A 21,225-nucleotide genomic window follows, 5' to 3' on the forward strand; every position below is an offset into this window, starting at 1 on the left:
ATGGTGTTACTCTATTTGAAGATGTGCTGTTTAAGGAGGCAGAACAACTATTTTAGAAGCAGTTGGATTTAGATTATTTTCTGTTTTCTGTGGATTTTAACTGTTAAACACAATTATATCTTTCAACTACCTGGAAAACTTACTTTACTACACCCAGGAGGATTTGTGATGGCTAGGATTTCGTTATTTTACGGAGAAATAATTTAGACCAAGATCCATTTTTTAGACCAAGTTCACATTTTTAATTTATTTTTATTTTTTAATTCTCACCCAAGAATGTGTTTTTATTTATTTATTTTTTTAGAGAGAAAGATAGGGAGAGAGAGAAACATTGATCAGTTGCCTTCCATATGTGCCTGACTGGATGGATGCTCCAGCCAACTGACCCACCTGGCCAGGGTTTTTTTATTTGTTTGTTTGTTTTCACATTTAAATTAACTTATATGGAGACTGGTATCTGAAGGAACTGATTTTCACATATTGATATTTAATAACTATGAACCAGAGTTACAGAAATAAATGTGGAAAATATTATTAGATTAAATAGAAGGTAACGTGAGCAAAGATTAGTATACTTCTGAAAACTAATTTCTAAAAATAAAATGTATGGGAAAATAATAAGAATTAATTGATAAATAAGAGATGTGTACTATTCTGATAAATATGGACTAAAATGGCAAGTTAAAATAAGTTAAGTATACTTGAGCAATTCACAAATCTTTTACTTTCAAGCTTCATAATTTAGTAAGGTCTTGAGCAATAACTATTGATTAGTAGTTTAAGATTGTGGAAACAAAACCTCTTGGATAAAAGCTATTCTTGTTAAGGGAAGATGGGATCTCATATAGCATCTTAAACATATAATTAATGAATGGATGGAGCAAAAAAATTGTAGTGTCCAGTAAGCAGTTTTAGAGCATTCATAAATATTGAGATAATCATGTGCTGATGCTGAATTCACTGCTGGTTATCACTTAGAAGTGTGTTATTATATATTATTTCTTGATTGGACCCTGAAATTTAGTTCTATGTTTCTATTTGATTGTTTGATACATGTTTCTGTCTTCCTCTAGTAACTGTCTGTATGTAACTTGTAGTAACTGATTAATTCCTATATAGTGGAGAAAGCCTTTGGGAGGTAGGGAGTGGGATGGGGGGTAAGAATGGATTAAGTGGCAGCTTTGGCAGCTTTCCCTGTGCTAGACAGTAGAAACCAGGTGGGGTTTGGAGAGAGCTGTGAGGAATTCACTGACACTTGTGTAGATCTGAGATATACAGAGAATTCATAGCCAGTATATACTAGTAACTTGCTAGCTAGCTCAGTGCCTGTGATTTTTGGGGGGGCTGGGGAGCAGAGCATCATGTTAGTGGGGCCCCCCCCCCAATAAATAAATAAATAAATAAATAAATAAATAAATAAATAAATAAATAAATAAAGTGTTGGTCCCAAAACAGGTTTTCTCCCCTTTGTGTTTAGAGTATTTGTTCCTGGGAGGTGAGGATTATATACAATATATTGCTTTTAACTCACAAAGCGACATTGTATTCCATTGTGTAAATGTGCCACAGCTTTTTAATGGGCACTTGGGCTACTTCTAGATTTTAGCTATTGTAAATAATGCTGCTATGAACATAGGGGTGCATATATTCTTTTTGCTTGGTGTTCAGGGATTCTTAGGATATATTCCCAGAAGTGGGACCACTGATCTTGATAGCACTTGCTGTTACAGACAGGGTGTGAGGAAACAGTTTAGTGAATGGTAGAGTGCTGGTTTACTGAGGTGTATGAATATTGGTGCCAGCTTAATTCTAAATCTTTACCTCTTAAATGAGAAGTGATTATCTCAGCATTATCTTAAGTATAAGATTAAAAAAAAGTCATCATGAAAACTATTTTTTTTAATAGGAGGAGTATGTCCAGCTTGTTACAGAACTTCGAATGACAAGAGCCATTCAACCTCAGATCAATGCTTTTCTCCAAGGCTTTCATATGTTCATTCCACCTTCCCTCATACAGCTGTTTGATGAATTTGAGTTGGTAAGGAAGAAGAACATCAGCTCCTTTATCATAACAACAATACAAAACTCCAGTCGATGTAACTCAAAATAATTTTGGAGTACTGAGGTGCATGGAATAATGTATAAGACATATGGTTTAATGTTCGTGTTTAGAGATTTGTTACAACATCTGTGATTGTGCTTCTCTTAAGCTTAATAACCATATTAGCACTTCCTTAATGTGAAGTGGAATGCAGTGATGATAAAAATGGAATATTGTTTCCAAAATACTGTACATGCAAGAAGCTGAGGGCCAGTCATCCCAAAAGCAAAATTCCCATTATTTCTGACTTTTTTTATTTGCCATCTGTGGTAAAAAAGAATACCAATACAAACTTCTCATACTTCCAAAAAGAAGACTTGATTAAGGTTTTTCTTGTTATATTTGGGTTTTCTTTTCAGCTTCTTATTTCATCATGTATATAATTTTATAATTTTCCATTTCAAAACTCTGTGAATGCCACTCTCTTTGCCGGGCCCATTCTCTAATGAATGTTTTGTTATACTTAACTAGAGGCCCGGTGCACGAAATGTGCATGGAGTGGGCGGGTGTTCCTCAGCCCAGCCTGCATACTCTCCAATCTGGGACCCCGGGCAGTCGGACATCCCTCTCACAATCCAGGACTGCTGGCTCCCAACCGCTTGCCTGCCTGATTGCCCCTAAACGCTTCTGCCTGCCAGCCTGATCACCCCCTAACTACTCCCCTGCCAGCCTGATCGCCCCTACCTGCCATCCCCTGCCGGCCTGGTCACCCCTAACTGCCCTCCCCTGCAGGCCTGGTCCCCCCACAACTGCCCTCCCCTGCTGGCCATCTTGTGGCGGCCATCTTGTGTCCACATGGGGGCAGCCATCTTTGAGCACATGGGGGTGACCATCTTGTGTGTTGGAGTGATGGTCAATTTGCATATTACTCTTATTAGATAGGATTTGTCTGCCTTTTACTGTGATACAATGGGATTTCTGATGTTATATGATTTATATCTGCATTTTCCCTTATTTCCTTTTTCTCTTTTGTTTTTGGTAATAAATAGTTTCCAAACTCTCTAAGTTTCTAACTCCTTAATAAAACACAGTATTGTAAATAGAGTATCATTTTTTAAAAGTATAATTTGGAAAATTAAATTTTAGATCAATGGAAAGTATCCTTTGATTTTATTCTGTTTCATAAAATTAGTTTTACCCTCTGCCCTTCATTTTAACATATGAATAAGTGCAATACCTTTAATTTTACATATATACCAGTATTCTCAATTTTTTTTCACTCGTAGTGAATCTTAGTAAAGTATTTGCTAATTAATTTTGAAGTCCCTTGTGATTTAGTTTCATTAAATACCAGTTTTGAGGACCAGGGCAGGTAGCTCAGTTGTTAGAGCATTGTCCTGATAACGCCAAGGTTGGATCCCCAACAAATTGATTTCTCAAATCAATAATAATATAAAACAATACCAGTTTTGAGTTTTTTGGTTCTGTTTTTAGGTTTAGGATTAATGGTTTTGTTTAGCATAAACTTGACTAGGTTTAGCATAACCATAAAAGTTACTTTTAGCATTTAAAAATGGAGGAGTACTTATGAACTGTTAAACAGAGAATTACATTATTTCTTGGACCTGTGGTGTAAAAAACCAATAGCAACAACATAAACCATTGACAAAAACTTTGCCTCATAATTTACTAATACTGATAAGTTCTGTGAAACTTATTGAATTACAGTATACATAGATAAAAGTACAGGCATTATAAATGTATAGCTTGATGCATTTTCATAAGCTGACTGCACCCATGAAAACAGCACCCAGATTAAGAAATTGACAAATCCTAGTGCCCCAGATGCCCCTTTCTTGTCCCCTTTCACTCACTATCCCCAGTCATGGGCAACCACTCTCCTAACTTACAGTATCATAGGTTAGGTTGCCTGTTTTTTAATTTAATATAAATGGAATAATCACCTAGAATATATCTGACTTCTTTGGCTTGGCTTTTTGTTTGTGAGAGAGTAATACTTACGTTGCATGCAGTGTAATTTGTTCATTTTCATTGCTGTATGGTAGGTATTTCATTGTGTCAGTATACTGTTTTATCTTTTCTCCTCTTAAACATTTGGTAGGTACTTTTTGGTTTTTAGATTATTTGAAATAGTGTTGCTACATACATTCTAGTACATGTCTTTAGGAGAAATACATTCATTCTCTGTGTTATATAGCTTGGAGTAGAATTGTTGGCATATATGGTGGGCATTTATTTCATTAGAATAGATACTAGCAAATAGTTTTCCAAAGTGGTGTGTCAAGTTACTCCCTCACCACCAGGTCTGGGAGTTCTGGGTGTTCCCATTCTTCACAGGCATTTGATAATTTCATTTTGTATTTTTACTATTTGGGTGGATCGGTAGTGGTATTTCATCATGAATTTAATTTGCATTTCCCTAATGATCAGTGAAGTTGAGTGTGTTTGATACGTTTATTAGCTATTTGTATACTCTGGTTTTGAATTGTTTGTTAAAGTAATTTGTCTGTTTTTCTATTGTGTTTTCTGTTTTCTTTGTTACTGATTCGTAGGATTCTTTATATATTCTTTATAGGAGTCTTTGTTAGATATATGTATTCCACTCTGGAATCTTAGTTAATAAAGTTTTTAGTTTTAGCACAGTTCAGTTTATCTTTTTTATTTTTTTTAAATGAATGGAGCTTTTTGTGTCCTTTTAAGAAATTTTTTCTTATTCCAAGGTCATGAAGGTATTTTTCTATGTTTTCTTCTAAAAACTTTATTCCTTTGTCTTTAACATTTAGGTCTGCTACTGATAAATTTTCAATTGTGCTTCTTATATTAGAAGTTAGGTTAGGATTCCTGGTGTGTTTTAGACTCTGGCTTTAAAATTAAGTTGAGCTGATTTAGATGATAAGATTATTTGGGAAGAGCAGTGTTAAATAGGATAATAAAGATCTTTCATCCTCTTCATAAAAAGTTATAACATGATTTTCATGAAATAGTTCAAAATCTTAAGATAATAAAGCCTCAGTCATTTTTATTCATAATTATTGGCAATGAGAGCATATTAATATTATTAAAAGCTTACTTTAGCTTAGAAGGCAAGAAGATTAAGCTCATATTTAAGACCTGTGTAAAATTCATTCTCCCTCCCTTTGACAGGTCTCTATCAAGGTCCTGCCACAAAACCGTATTTCCCCAGATGGTTCAAATAAAGGAGCTTTAACAAAGGGACTATTATAGAGGTGCAGGCAGTGTTAAGAATAAATAAGATTTGGTGAGACGTCCAGAGACTAGCAGCAGTGGAAGTCTTTATCACCTCTGGAATTGAAGAGACAGTTGGGGGAGTTATTGTAAGAAGCCCTGTGATGAGGAGAAATGGCTACTGGAAAGAGGTGCTAAAGCAGAGAGGGAGCGGAAAGTGCTCTCACCTCCAGGCTTCTGCCTGCCTGTTCTGTGGCAGAACCCAACCCGAAGCCAACAGATAAGAGGGCCAATGTGCCAGGATCAGCCTCCTAGGGCACGGAACAGTGCAAAGAAAAGTGGAGACTGTTTGTGAGTGGTAAATGGACACTAATAGAACGCCTTTATTTAGTCAATGTATTTTATAATACCATCGCAAGGAGAACGAAAACACTAGCAGTTCTCAAACAAAAGGTCTTAGGACCTCCTGACAGCAAAAGCCTTTTTGTTTATGTGAGTTATATTAATTGATGTTTATTGTATTTGAAGTGTAAAATAATTTATTAATTCATATTAAAATAATTTATTGCCTATTAACAAAAAAATTTTAAAATTGAAAACTGTATTTTCCAGAATGAAACAAAAATAGTGGGAAGAGTGGCATTACTTTACATTTTTGCAAGTTTAATATCTGGCTTAATAGAAGAAAATGGGTACTTTTATCTGCATCTGCACATTATCTGCTGTGATATATTGTTTGGTTGAACTATATGGAGAAAATCTAGCCTTAGATAAGTTGGAAAAGAGAGAACCTTGCAGACACCTATTCAGATCTCAGAAACACCCAAGAGCTCTCAGACACCACCTTATACTAACTTTCATTAACCCTCAAAGTACACACTGTGCTAGTCTGGTATATATTATGAGTAGTTGCTGTAGGAAATGTGATTTTGAACCACATTGCATTGATGTCTGTGTAATAACCATCCTGCTATTCCAGCTTGTCCGTGGTTTAGTTAAGTGTAGGCTGGTTATTGCCTCACCTGACTCTGTAAACAAACCCAACTGTGATTCAGAGGTGTGGACAAGCTCTTTTTCATGTTTTCTTTTCTCTTGGAAAACATAATGGTAAATACTTTTGCCATTCTTTATTTCAGGCGTCCTCAAACTACGGCCCGCGGGCCACATGCGGGTGTTTTTGCCGTTTTGTTGTTTTACTTCAAAAGAAGATATGTGCAATGTGCATAGGAGTTTGTTCATAGTTTTTTTTAAACTATAGTCCGGCCCTCCAACGGTATGACGGACAGTGAACTGGCCCCCTGTTTAAAAAGTTTGAGGACCCCTGCTTTATTTCATTTTTTAGTTATTTGATTGCTATTTTGTTTATTTGATAATCTTTCTAGGAAAAAGGCTACCAAAGTCATTAGGAAATTGCTTTTTTTTTTTTCTCTCACCTTAGGGAAAGTTGATTAAAGATCTGAATTATTCCAGAATAGTTCTTCAAAGGCCTGAGTCTTTTTTTTTAAGTACAACTATTTTTATTTTATTACTTTCTTTTTCCTAATGATTAGGATTTTCTTATGATGTTTTCCTTTGCTTAACCCAGGATTTATTCAGGTGTTTGTTGTTACTTTCATATTGAGAGAATGGTCTTTTAATATAATTTAACAAATTCATAAAATAAAAATAACCATAAAGATAATGTTCATAAAAGTACTTCACATATAAGCTGTTGCTGCATAAGTGTTTATCTATAAACATAAAGTATTGTCTCCTTATGTTTTAATTAAATTTTATCAATGTAGAGATATCTGCACAGTTCACAGTGTTTTAGATCATCAGTATCAAGTGTTCTCTCCCATGCAGTACTTGTTATTGATGACATGCAGACACTGTCACAAAAATAAATCGGTTTTACATGGAATTAGTTTCTAATTAAGGCAAATTTACTCTTCAAATGTAATAGGTTTTTGTTTTTTTTCCCCCCAAAGAAGAATAATGAAATATTTTCCTTCTTCCCCAAAGGAGCTACTGCTTTCTGGCATGCCAGAAATTGATGTGAGTGATTGGATAAAAAATACAGAATACACAAGTGGCTATGAAAGACAAGATCCAGTTATTCAGGTAAAATTTCTCTAGAGCTTAGAATGAAGTTAAGTTTTACCATTTAATTTTGTAAGCTTTTCAGCACTATTGGATGAAAACCTACATTAATTAATGAAGTAAAGTTTTCCCCTAAATTTTTCTTATGGGAATTGAATATGAAAGCTTGGTATGAAATAATTTTTGATAAATGAGTCTCTTAGAATAAAATGTGCTTTATGAATGCTGCATACTTCTTGGTATTAAGTCTACGATTGCTCTGAAATTGAGCTAAGTTTTTTGTTCTCATTGTTGTCAGTGGTTCTGGGAAGTTGTGGAAGATATTACTCCAGAGGAGAGAGTTCTTCTCCTGCAGTTTGTTACTGGCAGGTAGGAAGTGTTTTTATGATAATGTGAAAGTAATTTAATGTATTCCATTTCTAATGGCTTAGAGATAAACAACCAACATGAATTATTACTCTGAATTGTCAGTTTCTTACCTCCCTTTCCACTTTCATGATATTAAACAAAGATTTATTTAAGCATTTAAAATAAAACATATAAAGTAGTGCTTAATAAATGTTTAAAATTCTGCAGATTGGTCAATAGTAGTAGCCAGATTTTTAATATTTGTGTGTACTGGGCAACACACACACACACACACACGTGCGGGTGTGCACCATAACACATATAATACCCATACACAGTGGTTTTCCCCAATTCTTATCAAACTTTACTTTGAATTTTAAGATCCATGTCATAAAAATAATTGTTATACCACACTTCTTTGAAAAGTCTTCTTTTGCAACCAATGAAATACCATAGATTAGAAAAATTTTTTTAAGTTATATTTCTGAAAGATGTAAAAAAAAAAAGGTTCGATTTTCATTTTTTATAACATAGAATTTTATCCGTTTCTTTCTATTTATGAAAATATAGTTCAGTTGTTCTATTACAAATGTGCATAGTTCTCCTAGGAAAGTTGGCACACAGAAAATTAGAAGAATAAGAAAAATCACCCTCTGCCAGCAATATCTACTATAAACAATTTGATGTGTTTACTTTTTTCCCCCTCTGCTTTATTATTTATTTCTTTTTTAAGTGACTGGGAATCTAGCCCACAGACTTTTGTTGTATGGGATGATGCCCCAAACAACTGCCCTACTCAGCCAGGGTTTTTTTCTGCTTTTTTAAAAACAATTGTGAGTGTGTACCTAAATAAAATATAGGTATGTAGTTTAGGGTTCACTGTTGTCTTATTTTTTAAAAATATGTTTTTATTGATTTCAGAGAGAGGAAGGGAGAGGGGGAGAGAGACAGAAACATCAATGATGAGAGAGAATCCTGGATTGGCCACCTCCCACATGCCCCCTACTGGAGATCAAGCCCACAACCCCTCAGGCATTTGTCCTGACCGGAATCGAACCATGACCTCCTGGTTCATGGGTCAGTGCTCAACCATTGAGCCACACTGGGCAGACACACTATTGTCTTATTTTTAAACTAGTATATAAGCATTATAAAAGCTCAGAAAATGGAGAATATAGCTAGAACAAAATGAAAATTCTATTAAGTAATTCCACTACATAGATAATGTTATTAACATTTTACTTTATTTTTTTATTTATTTTTATTTTTTTAAATTTCTTTATTGATTAAGGTATCACATATTTGTCCTCGAACATTTTACTTTATTTTCTTAGTCTTTTAACTATATAATTAGAAAAATAGTTGGAGTCCCACCATACATCTAATTTTAAAGGATAAATTAAAACAAATATTCAGACTGTAGACTAAAGCTATGAAAGAAAACTTTGTTAAGTTTTTGGGGTTTTGCTTTTTTGGTGGCTTCTTCATGCCAAGAAATACCCTGTGACTTGCATAACTTAATGAAAATAATTTAATAAAAATTACATTTTCTGTGTAGGAAGGTTAGGCAATTCAAATTTTAAAAAATCACTCTAATCTCAATCACTGGAGATAATCACTGTTAACATTATCGTTATTCTTCCAGAATGTTTCTCACATATATAAATTTTTGCTTTTTAAAGACATTGTCCCTGTTTTATAACTTGAATTTTGCAATATATCACTAAAAATTATTCCATTTATAGATCTAATTTTTAAATGGCTGCTTAACTCTTCAATTTATGGACCTCCTTTAATTGATACTGTCCTTTATTGCTAAATTCCCTCGTTTATGAATAAGGCTGCAGAAATAAGGAATTTTTGTGCTACATACTTGGTGGGCCAATAGCCTACATTATTTATATAGGATAAATTCTTAGAAGGGAAATTTTTGGATAGAAAGTATAATCATTTTTACAACCTTGATACATATTGCTCATTTATCCTTCAGAAAGATAACAGTTTTCAGATCAGCAGGAAATGAGAGAGGGCCTGTTCCTTTTATTCTATCAAAATTGTAAGATCTTAGGTTTTTTTAAAGCTTACTTTTCAAAATTGAGGTGTATGAAGACATTAGCTTAATTATCCTAATAAGGAAGTACTGTTATAATTTGTATAAGAATAAGTGCCAAGGTTCGTTTTCTCATCTTGTCCTGATACAGTGGTATACTTGTTTTTCAAATTCTGCCTCTATAGGAAATTGAGAACAGCTTAGTTTTTTTTATCCCTTTTCATTTTTGGTTGCCTTTGTTAATTTTTTAGGCAAAGGTTAATATGCATAGATTAACTAAAGTTGAATTTTATTTCAGTTGACAGACATACTCATGTCTTCTTCAGATATTCCTTTGCCCTAAGTAGGAATTGCTCATGCATTAGCATTTTATTAGTAAGCCCCAGGCATACTTTTAATATTCACTTAGACCTCTAAGGTAAGCTCAGGCATTTCATCAGGAAAACATTTAATAGCAACCAAACTAGAAAAGAAAATGGCTATTTTCAGAGTATATATATAGTGATTGCTAATTTTTCCCCCTGTGAGTATATACATATCCATGATTTCAAATAGAAATTTTGGTTCATTTTCAACAGCTTTTACAGTGTGTGTGCTTAAAAATACATAACATTCACTAGTTTTAAATGTGTTTTTATTGATTTTTAGAGAGAGAGGAAAGGAGAGGGCTAAAGAGATAGAAACATCATCCATTGGCTGCCTCCTACATGCCCCCTACTGGGTTATCGAGCCTGCAACCTGGGTATGTGCCCTGACTGGAATCCAATCAGTGACCTCTTGGTTCAGGGGTTGATGCTCAACCACTGAGCAACACTGTCGGGCTACCATTTTTAAGTGTACACTTCTGTGACATTAAGTACATTTACATTGTGCAACCATCACCACCATCCATCTCCCAAACTTTTATCTTCCTCAGTTGAAACTGTACCCAACAACACTAACTGTCCATTCCTACTCTCCTAGCCCCTGACAACCACCATTCTCCTGTCTTTGTGGATTTGACTCTTCTAGGTACCTCATCTAAGTGGAGCCATACATTGTTTGTCTTTTTGTTACTGGCTTATTTCACTTACCATAATGTCCTCAAGGTTCATCTGTATTATAGCAAATGTCAGAATTTCTTTCCTTTTTTAAGGCTAAATAATATTTCATTGTGTATATATACCACATTTTGCTTATTTTTTCACCCATGGATGGTCACTTGGGTTGCATCCACATTTTGGCTCTTGTGAGTGATGCTGCTGTGAACATGGATGTTCAAATATCTCATTGATTCTCTGCTTTCAGTTCTTTTGGATATATACTGTAATTCTATGTTCCATTTTTCTAGAACCGCCAGGCTGTTTTCCACAGTGGCTGTACCATTTTACATTCCCACCAACAATGCATAAGGGTTTTAATTTCTGCATGTCCTTTCCAATATTTGGTCTTTTCCTTTTCCTTTTTCTTTTTTTTTGAGGTAGGGATTGGTGGTTTTTGTTTTATTAATAGTCATCCTAATATGTATGAAGAAGATACATCATTGTAGTTTTGATTTCATTTCCCTAATGACAAATGATTTGATTAAGCATCTTTTTCATTTGCATATAGGCCATTTATGTATCTTCTTTGGAGAAATGTCTATTCAAGTCCTTTCCCTATTTTTAATTGTTTTTTGTCGCTATTGTTGAGTTGCAGTTTTGTATATTTTTTGGATGTCAGTTCCTTCTGACTTAAGATTTGAAAATATTTTCACCCATTTTGTGTTACCTTTTTACTCTATTCCTGGTATCCTTTGTGGCATATAAGTTTTTAACTTTGATGAAGTCCAGTTTATCTACTTGTCTTTTGTTGCCTGTGCTTTTGGTGTCACATCCAAGCAGTCATTAGCAAATCCAGTGTCATGACGCTTTTCCCCTATATTTACTTACAAGTACTTTGTAGTTTTAGCTCTGAAGTTTAGGTCTTTGATTCATTTTGAGTTAACTTTTGTAAGTGGTGTTAAGTAAGGGTCCAACTTCATTTTTTACTGTGGTATATCCAGTTTTCTGAGGACAGTTTATTTATTTTTAAATTCTTTATTGTTCAGATTATTACAGATGTCCCTATTTTCCCCCCATAGCTCCCCTGCACCCAGTTCCCACCCCACCCCAGGCCCTTGGTCAAATATTAATTGCGTATAATGGCTTGGGTCAATTTCTGGGTTCTCTATTCTGTTCCATTAGTCTATATGTCTGTTCTTGTGCCAGTACCAGGCTGTTTTGAGAACTGTGGCTTGGTAATATAGCTTGATGTATGGTATTGTAATCCCTCCAACTTTGTTCTTTTTCAGGATAGCTGTGATTATTCGGGGTCTTTTTTTATTCCAGATGAATTTTTGTAGAGTTTGTTCTAGATCTTTGAAATATGCCATTGGTATTTTAATAGGTATTGCATTGAATCTATAGATTGCTTTGGGTAGTATGGACATTTTAATGATGTTGATTCTACCAATCCATGAACATGGTATGTTCTTCCTTTTATTTCTTCCTCTATCTCTTTTTTCAATGTCCTGTAGTTTTCCGAGTACAGATCTTTTATGTCCTTAGTTAAGTTTATTCCTAGGTATCTTAATTTTTTTGGTGCAGTGGTAAATGGGATTGATTTTTTCATTTCTCTTTCTGTGAGTTCATTATTGGTGTATAAAAAGGTGATAGATTTCTGGGTGTTAATTTTGTATCCTGCTACATTGCCAAATTCATTTATTAGGTCTAGTAGTTTTTTGATGGAGTCTTTGGGGTTTTCTATGTATAGTATCATGTCATCTGTGAATAAGGACTGTTTACTTCTTCTTTTCCAGTTTGGATGCCTTTTATTTCTTTTTCTTGTCTGATCGCTATGGCTAGTACTTGTAGTACTATGTCGAACAGGAGTGGTGAAAGTGGGCATCCTTGTCTTGTTCCTGTTCTTAGGGGAAATGAGTTTAGTTTTCGCCCATTGAGTATGATGTTGGCTGTAGGTTTATCATATAGGGCTTTTATTATGTTAAGGTATGATTCCTCCATTCCCACTTTGCTGAGAGTTTTTATCAAGAAAGGGTGTTGGATTTTGTCAAATGCTTTTTCTGCATCCATTGATAGGATTATGTGATTTTTGTCTCTCGGTTTGTTTACGTGATATATCACATTTATTGATTTATGGATATTGTACCATCCTTGCATCCCCGGAATAAATCCCTCTTGGTAATGGTGTATGATCTTTCTAATGTATTGCTGAATCCAGTTTGCTAGAATTTTGTTGAGGATTTTAGCATCTATGTTCATTAAGGATATTGGCCTGTAGTTCTCTTTTTTTGTGGTGTCTTTATCTGATTTTGGGATTAGGGTAATGCTGGCTTCATAGAAAGAGCTTGGAAGTGTGCCTTCCTCTTGAATTTTTTGGAATAGTCTGAGGAGGATAGGTTTTAGTTCTTTTTTGAATGCTTGGTAGAACTCCCCTATAAGGCCGTCTGGACCAGGGCTTTTGTTTGCTGGAAGATTTTTTATTGCTGTTTCAGTTTCTTTGGTAGTTATCGGCCTATTCAGGTTTTTTGATTCTTCATGATTGAGTTTTGGGAGCTTGTATTTTTCTAAGAATATGTCAATTTCATATAGGTTATCCATTTTTTTGGAATAGAGTTGTTCATAGTATTTTTTCATAATCGTTTGTATTTCTGTGGGACCGGTTGTTACTTCACCTCTTTCATTTCTGATGTTGTTTATTTGGGTCCTCTCTCTCTGCATTTTGGTGAGCCTGGCTAGAGGTTTATCAATCTTGTTTATTCTTTCAAAGAACCAGCTCTTGGTTTTGTTGATCTTTTGTATTGTTTTTTTTTGGTCTCTATGTCATTTATCTCCGCTCTGATGTTTATTATTTCCTTCCTTCTGCTTACACTGGGCTTTTCTTGTTGCTCTCTTTCCAACTCTTTGAGTTGTTGGGTTAGATAATTTATTACCATTGTTTCTTGTTTTTTGAGGTAGGCCTGTAGAGCTATGAACTTCCCTCTCAAGACTGTTTTTACTGTGTCCCATAGATTTTGGACTGTTGTATTTTCATTGTCGTTTGTTGCCATGATGTTGTTCTTTTCTGTGTGTGTGTTTTTTTTTTATCTTCTTTGATCTCTCTGGTAACTCAGTAATTTTGTTTAATGGATTCTTTTTTCTTTTTGCTCTTCTGGTTAGGTGTGTGTTTTTTTTTTTTCTTCTTCATATTTCAAATCTTTGACTTGATTCTTGGGATGCTCTAGCATACTGTTGAATATCTGTATATTATTCTTTATTTCAATCATTGTATGCTTCATTTCTAACTGGTCCTTTTCCATTTTTTGGCATTCTCACTAAGATCCTTGAAGATCTCACTAAATTCCTCGGAGGTTTCTAGAAGATTCTTGAGTAACCTTAAAACTGTGGTTTTGAACTCTATATCCAGCAGTTTGCTTTCTTCCATTTCTTTCATTTGTGACTTGTTTCTTTGTCTCTGCATTTTGGCTGCTTCCCTGTGTTTGTTTCTATGTATTGGGTAGTGCTAAGTCTCCTTGAGTTGATAGAGTGGCTTTGTGTAGTAGGTGTCCTATAGGGCCTAGTGGCTCAGTCTCTCCAGTCACCTGAGGTGGACACTCTTGGTGCACCCTTTTGTGGGCTGTGTGCACAGTCTTGTTGTAGTTGAGCCTTGATTGCTGTTGGTATCACTGGGAGGAATTGACCTTCAGGCCAGTTGGCTGTGAGGACCAGCTGTGTCTACAATGGAAGAGCTGCTGTGCAGGAGACACCCTCATGGGGCAGGACTTGCTTCAGTGGGGCTTTGGTGTTCACTGAGTCTGCCCCTTGAGTGTGTCTCATGGATGTGAAGAGTTGTAATATGGTATGGTCTCATACTGACCACTGGGTAACTGGCTCTTGGATCTCCAAGGAGGTGCAAAGTCAGCTACTGCTTGGGTCACCCAGCAGGAGCTACAGAGAGATCTGCAGATTTATCTTCTTTGTATCGGGTTTGGAAGTCCCCAGACAAGGCCCCGCTGTGAAGTAAAGCAGGCTGCTGCTGGTGCCGGCCTTTGGCCTTTTGATAAGTTTGGGGCTTCCTGACCCAGCTGCAGCTTGTTTGACAGTGTTTAGGCTGAGAAAGGACAGGCCATTCATATGAAAAGCTGCTGCCCACAGCTTGGGTGGGGTTGTAAATTGGGTGGGGCGGGGTCTCAGGGAATCTCCAGGGCAGAGCAAATAGCAATGGCTGCCAGTCAGCCCTGCCCTGGGGAGGTCCCAGCACAGGAACAATGACCATTGCGAGCATCTCCATCTGAAAAAGCCGTCATTGCGTTCCTGCCCCGATGCCAGATAGTCCAGTTTCCTCCTGTATGTGTCTGGGTCCCCCAGAGTCTCGCCTGGCACTAGAGTTCAGAGCAAGCAGGAGCTTGTATCTCCCTCCCGATTAAAAAATTGGCACACTGCCCTAGCTGGTTTGGCTCAATGGATAGAGCGTCAGCCTGCGGACTGAGGGGTCCCAGGTTCGATTCCGGCCAAGGGCACATGCCTGGGTTGCAGGCTCGAGCCCTGGTGGGGGGCGTGCAGGAGGCAGCCAATCAATGATTCTCTCTCATCATTGATGTTTCTATCTCTCTCCCTCCCTCCCTCTCCCTTCCTCTCTAAAATCAATAAAAAATTATATTTAAAAAAATCGGCACACCCGGGTGCCAGCCCATTCCGTACCTCCACATGTCCTACCAGTCTCAATGCGCTTTCTTCTTTACCTCTCTACCTCTAGTTGTAGTACTTCCACTCAGCCAGCTTTCCCACGGTTCTGGATGATAGTTGTGTATTTTAGTTGTAATTTTGATGTGGTTGTGGGAGGCAGCAAGTACAGGCATTTACCTATGCCACTATCTTGGTTCTTTTTCAGCACAGTTTATTGAAAAGACTGACTTTTTCCCACTGAATGTTCTTAGCACACTTGTTGAGAATCATTTGGCCATATATGTGAAGGTTTATTTTGGGGTTCTCTACTCTATTTCATTGGTTTATATTGTCCGTCTTTATGCCAGTTCCACACTGTTTTGATTATTGTAGCTTTGTAGTTTAAGTTTTGAAATCAGGAAGTGTGAGCCCTCTGACTTTGTTCTTTTTCAAGATGTTTTGGTTATTCAAATTTCAACAGTTTTTTTTTTAAAGTATATTTTATTGATTTTTTACAGAGAGGAAGAGAGAGGGATAGAGAGTTAGAAACATCGATGAGAGAGAAACATCGATCAGCTGCCTCTCGCACACCCCCCACTGGGGATGTGCCCGCAACCAAGGTACATGCCCTTGACCGGAATTGAACCTGGGACCCTTGAGTCCGCAGGCCGACGCTCTATCCACTGAGCCAAACCGGTTTCGGCTCAACAGTTTTTTTTTAACTGAACTGAATTATGGTTTGTACTATGAATCATGTTAGAAAACATTTTTAATATTAGTCTACTGTTTTGAATATGCATTGACACCTATATGTTAAATGCTTACCATTATTCTAATTTATCCAAAAAGCACTAGAACATCTCATTTTAAAAACAACAAAGTTTATTAAAAAAAATAAAATAAAAAAAATAAAAACAACAAAGTTTATTCCAGGATCAGTTTGTTTAATCATGATATGTGTGTGTGTGTGTGTGTGTGTATACTAATATGTGTGTGTGTGTGTATACACACATATATATATATGCTAACTTGAAATACTAATTTTCTTTCAAATGTAAACAATAGAATTTGAGAAGTTGTAATTACATTCTCTACAGCCATGTACCCAAGATTAAATTTTCTGGTGGTGTTTATACTAGTACATATTGTATTAGCCTTCCTGTGGTTTGACTATGTTAGGTGACATTAAAAAACAACAACAACATCTGATATTGTGAATCTCTGGAAAGAGAAATGTGAAGAATTTTATAGTATTTCCACTGTAAAAAACAAAACAAAATCCTTTTGACCCTAGATTCTTTTTAAACGGGAAATTATTTGGATTATATGTAAGATCCTCTGTTGCTTTAACCTTTTGCACTCGGATGTTGAGATTAAAATTACTCTTTGAATGTATCAATAATTTGAAATATAAAAAAATCCAAATAAATAAGTTTGTATGAAAAGAAACTCCAGTTTTTTATTCTACTGCCGCGCTTTGTAAAATCTGGGGTATTTAAAAAATTAAATCCCGAGTAGAATAAAGGAATCGAGAAAAAAGCAAGTGAGTGCAAAGGGTTAATCAAGCAAACATTTATTTATTCAGCAGATACTTAGTGAATGTCTACTAGATGCCAATCATTTTGCTAACCCCAGGGATACAAACACAAATACAAATATAACACACTTGGGCCCTCAAATCAGTCCCAGTTTAGTAGAGACACACATTAAATAAAATAATTGTACATGCAGTATTCTAACTGGACAACCAAGGGGTCCAGGATGCCTGTCATTACTTCAGCCAATTAAGCAGAGACAGGGTTGAATCACATATGAATGTTCATTTCAATAATGCTGGCAGTATGGCAGAGCAGCAGGTCATCCACAAACATCTGCTCTGTACCCACCCCACCATAAGCCAACTGCTTATATTGGGTAGAAGGATAAGATTACGTGGGGAAGTAGGAATTACAGGTATAGGGAAGTGGGCATGGGATAATCATTACAGGTTACAAGTCACGTGGGCTGGGGGGGACTTACGGGGTGCCCCGGGACCAGATGACAGGTAATAGGGGCCGAGGGTTGTAAAGAGCAAGTATCTCTAGGACTAGGTGCCATGAGACTGTAAATCTTTCCCTAATGATAGGCAGTTCTCACTAGGACCGTGGTCGGCAAACTGCGGCTTGCGAGCCACATGCGGCTCTTTGGCCCCTTGAGTGTGGCTCTTCCACAAAATACCACGGCCTGGGCGAGTCTATTTTGAAGAAGTGGCATTAGAAGAAGTTTAAGTTTAAAAAATTTGGCTCTCAAAAGAAATTTCAATCGTTGTACTGTTGATATTTGGCTCTGTTGACTAATGAGTTTGCCGACCAATGCACTAGGAGGACAGACTGCATTCCAATGTTCGCTCCCATGTCCCAAGGTGTACAACTCTCAGCCAGGTTAGAATGTGCTTTCTGTAATCAGAACAGAACCGTCATGGTTAACAGAGCATGATTAATGTTTGTTATAATTGTAGCTGATCCCCAATATGTTCTATTTCTGCCCCTTACAGTATGCTAAATGAATAGTAGCGCTATGTGCTGTGGCTAATTGAAAGCATAGTACAGCTTATAGAAATGTGGAGGGTGTCTCTGGAAGCTGGATAACTGGCCACATGGTGACTTTTGGTAATAAGTTGGAGTGCTGCAGATGCAAAAGGATTATTTTGTCAGTGACCTAGAGTTGTATACATTCTTACTCTAACTTAGGAAATATATCTAAAACAGATTTTTTTTAATGATTGCAACATATTAAGATATGAACTGTTAGTTCCAGGGTCCCACATGGTGGATTTGCTAATATCATGGGTGGAAGTGGACTGCAAAACTTTACAATCGCTGCTGTGCCATATACTCCAAATCTTCTACCAACTTCAAGCACATGGTATGTTACATTTTTTTTTCGATTCTCTCTCATCATTGTACATTTTTTTATTTAAATGCATTTTGAAGTTTTGATTAATTTTGAGTGATGAAGTCTAATTACTGCGTTGCTACAAGAGTAGAAGGAATCTCAACAGTGATCTCTGTCAGCATTTTGGAATCCCTGACAAATAAATAGTTACATAGTTCCTTGCTTTCCCCTTTTTTGGTAAGGAATATGAGGAAACTATCTATAATTTAATTGAATATTGTTCAACCAGCATTAAAGTTAAATTGTCATAGTGTCACTAAATTACACCATCATTTCAAATTAAATTGTTCTTGCTTATTTTTGGCTGAAAGGAACTTATTTTCTTCCGCTACGTTTGCAGGCTAAAGAAAACTACAATGCAGCAGGGGCTTTTTTGCTTTTGTTTTTATTTTTTAAATACTACTTCAGGGTTTTCCAATTTGAATGCAAATTTGAGAGGGTGGTTTTATGTTAATTTTCATAGTTTTCATTGCTAGACAAAACAATCAGAAATTTTACAGTTTTTCTATTTAATGGTGGTATATTTTACTTTTAAAGCATCAACATGCTCAAGTTACCTGAATACCCAAGTAAAGAAATACTCAAGGACAGACTTCTTGTGGCACTGCATTGTGGCAGCTATGGCTACACAATGGCATAGTGGAGTCTGGAAAGCTCATCTGACTGCTGATGCACAGTCCGAGTGGCAGAAGTAATTTAGGAAATGTCAACAGAAAAGCAGCCTCAAGGCAGCTCACAGGCAGGGCTGTTTAAAATTCATCAAGGATCAGGTTTTCTCTCCTGCCCCTTTTCCCTTTTATGTTTTCTCAGTTTGTGATACACTTAGAAAATAGAAAATCACAGTAGCCTTCATTTTATAGAATGCTAATTGAAAGTAGTAGAAACTGTCCTTATATTTCTTTAATCTTATTCAAGATTGTGTTAAGGCAAAATCTTGTTCTACATTCCACCTCTGCTATGTAACTGTCTCGGTTAAAGGATGTTTTCTCTTTACTTTTCTGTATATTAAAATATAGTAGGACCTCCAAACTGGTTTGTCCTATTGCATGTAAAGTGCCATTTATATTTTGAAAAACTATTGTATAGAATGGATTAATTGAAATTGTGTATAAAACCACAAATATGTATTTTCCCATATTGAATCTATATTGCAATGATGTTTTCTAGCTTTTTAATATTTTACTATGTAATGTAAAGTTTAGACTGATGTGACTAACAAACAGCTGATGAAATGATATCTAATTTATATATTAAAGGTTATACTATATTGTATGAATTATTTGCATTTTTCAATGGTCAATTTTCCATATATATTGTGGTCTCATAGTTTCTCTTATGCCTTAATTTATATTTTAGGTAAGCCTAAAATATACTTTATCATTTTTTATTTTATCAGTGAGTTCTGATGACACACTTAAGTAATCTGATGTGCAGATTACAATTTAAATATGTAAGTTTTTCTTAAATTTGCTTTTTATGATTAAAATGTTGATTTCCAGTGAATATGCCTAATGTAGAATGTTAGTTTTTCAACTTTAGGGTGATCTAATCAGTTTTTATTTTGAAAAGACACACTTGAGTAGTTACAGCATACCTTTTAGGGGGAAGTAGGAACATGCACATAGTTAGAAGTGCTAATGGAGGAATTTGTAATGCTTAGGACCTTGCATCTGGAAACCAAAAGCAGACTATCCAATAGCATATCCATGGATATGCATACCTGTGCATATTTTCTCATGAGCAGCTGGTATATTTGTTACTGACAAATATTGACCATGTATATGTCAATTCAGACAAATATTTATTGTGTATATATGTATATAGACATATACATTGAAAGCTTTGCTAATTTATAAAGTTTCTCTAATATGTGTTTTTTGGTCCTTTTTTGTTATTGTGGTTTTTTATATTAAAAAATCTTAACAGATGACATTAAAAATTAGGAATTATTTAAAATTTATTAGCTCTAAAATTAAGAGTCATATGCTTTATTTATAATAAATGAAGCTAATAATTTTTAAATTTTGGTTTTCAAAATTTAATTGTAAAAATGGTCATTGACTTCTGTCTTTTCAAATAAGTAACTGAGTTTAGTATTACATTGCTAATTTTTCATGTTTACAAACATTAATTTCTATTTTTTTGTTTTGTGCTACAAACATTATTTGTTTTCTTTTTTATTGAATTTATTGGGATGACACTGGTTAACAAAATTACACAGGTTTCAGGTGCACAATTCTACAACACACCATCTGTATACTGTATTGTGTGTTCACCACCCCAAGTCAAGTCTCCATCCATCACCATTTATACCCCTCTATATCCTTCTCCACCTCCCCTCCCCCGCAATCACCATACTGTTGTCCCTATCAATGAGTTTTTTCTTTTTTTGCTCAATTCCTCCACTATCCCCCAGCCAACAACCCCCTTACGGACTGATGTCAGCCTGATCTCTATCCATGTGTCTGTCTCTAAATTTCTGTTTATAATTATGCAATCCATTGGCTTTGTTGGGTTGGTCCTTTTGCAAGTATTTATGTATAAGAGATAATAAAACATTAAAAATGTCATGGTATTTTATCCATGAATATGAATATTTTTATGTAAACCTAGAAAATTTAGGGTTTATTCTTTCACATTGTCTTTATTTTTAAACTATAAGAATGTAGTTAATATGAAAATACTTTACATGGATTAAAAATATTATTTAAACTGGAGGCAGCAAGTCTTTTAAATTTAATCCACCATTTCTTCTGTGAGTAGATGGATATGTTGAGTGGACGGTCGCATAGAAAAATGATTAGAAATTTCTTTCCGTTTGGGTAAAAGAAGATTACATAATAGAAAAATGACTTCTTAAGTCTTAGAATATGTGGTAGTTCCATATAAGGAGGAAAACA

At 35.4% G+C, this 21,225-nt stretch overlaps 1 protein-coding gene across 6 annotated transcripts in view; it reads left to right on the forward strand.

Moving 5' to 3' along the window:
- Positions 1-20,851, forward strand: part of HACE1 (HECT domain and ankyrin repeat containing E3 ubiquitin protein ligase 1) — a 91,750-nt gene extending 70,899 nt beyond the window's left edge. For all 6 annotated transcript variants that reach the window (XM_079780841.1, XM_079780843.1, XM_079780842.1 and 3 more), the window contains 5 exons: positions 1,907-2,038; positions 7,253-7,351; positions 7,629-7,699; positions 18,182-18,295; positions 18,863-20,851. In XM_079780841.1, the coding sequence (XP_079636967.1) occupies positions 1,907-2,038; positions 7,253-7,351; positions 7,629-7,699; positions 18,182-18,295; positions 18,863-18,965 (519 nt within the window). In that variant the 3' untranslated portion in view covers positions 18,966-20,851. The remainder of the gene's footprint in view (positions 1-1,906; positions 2,039-7,252; positions 7,352-7,628; positions 7,700-18,181; positions 18,296-18,862) is intronic.
- Positions 20,852-21,225: the final 374 nt, after the last annotated feature.

Source organism: Cnephaeus nilssonii, assembly GCF_951640355.1.
Source record: "Cnephaeus nilssonii genome assembly, chromosome: 9".
In the NCBI taxonomy this organism is placed as follows: Eukaryota; Metazoa; Chordata; class Mammalia; order Chiroptera; family Vespertilionidae; genus Cnephaeus; species Cnephaeus nilssonii.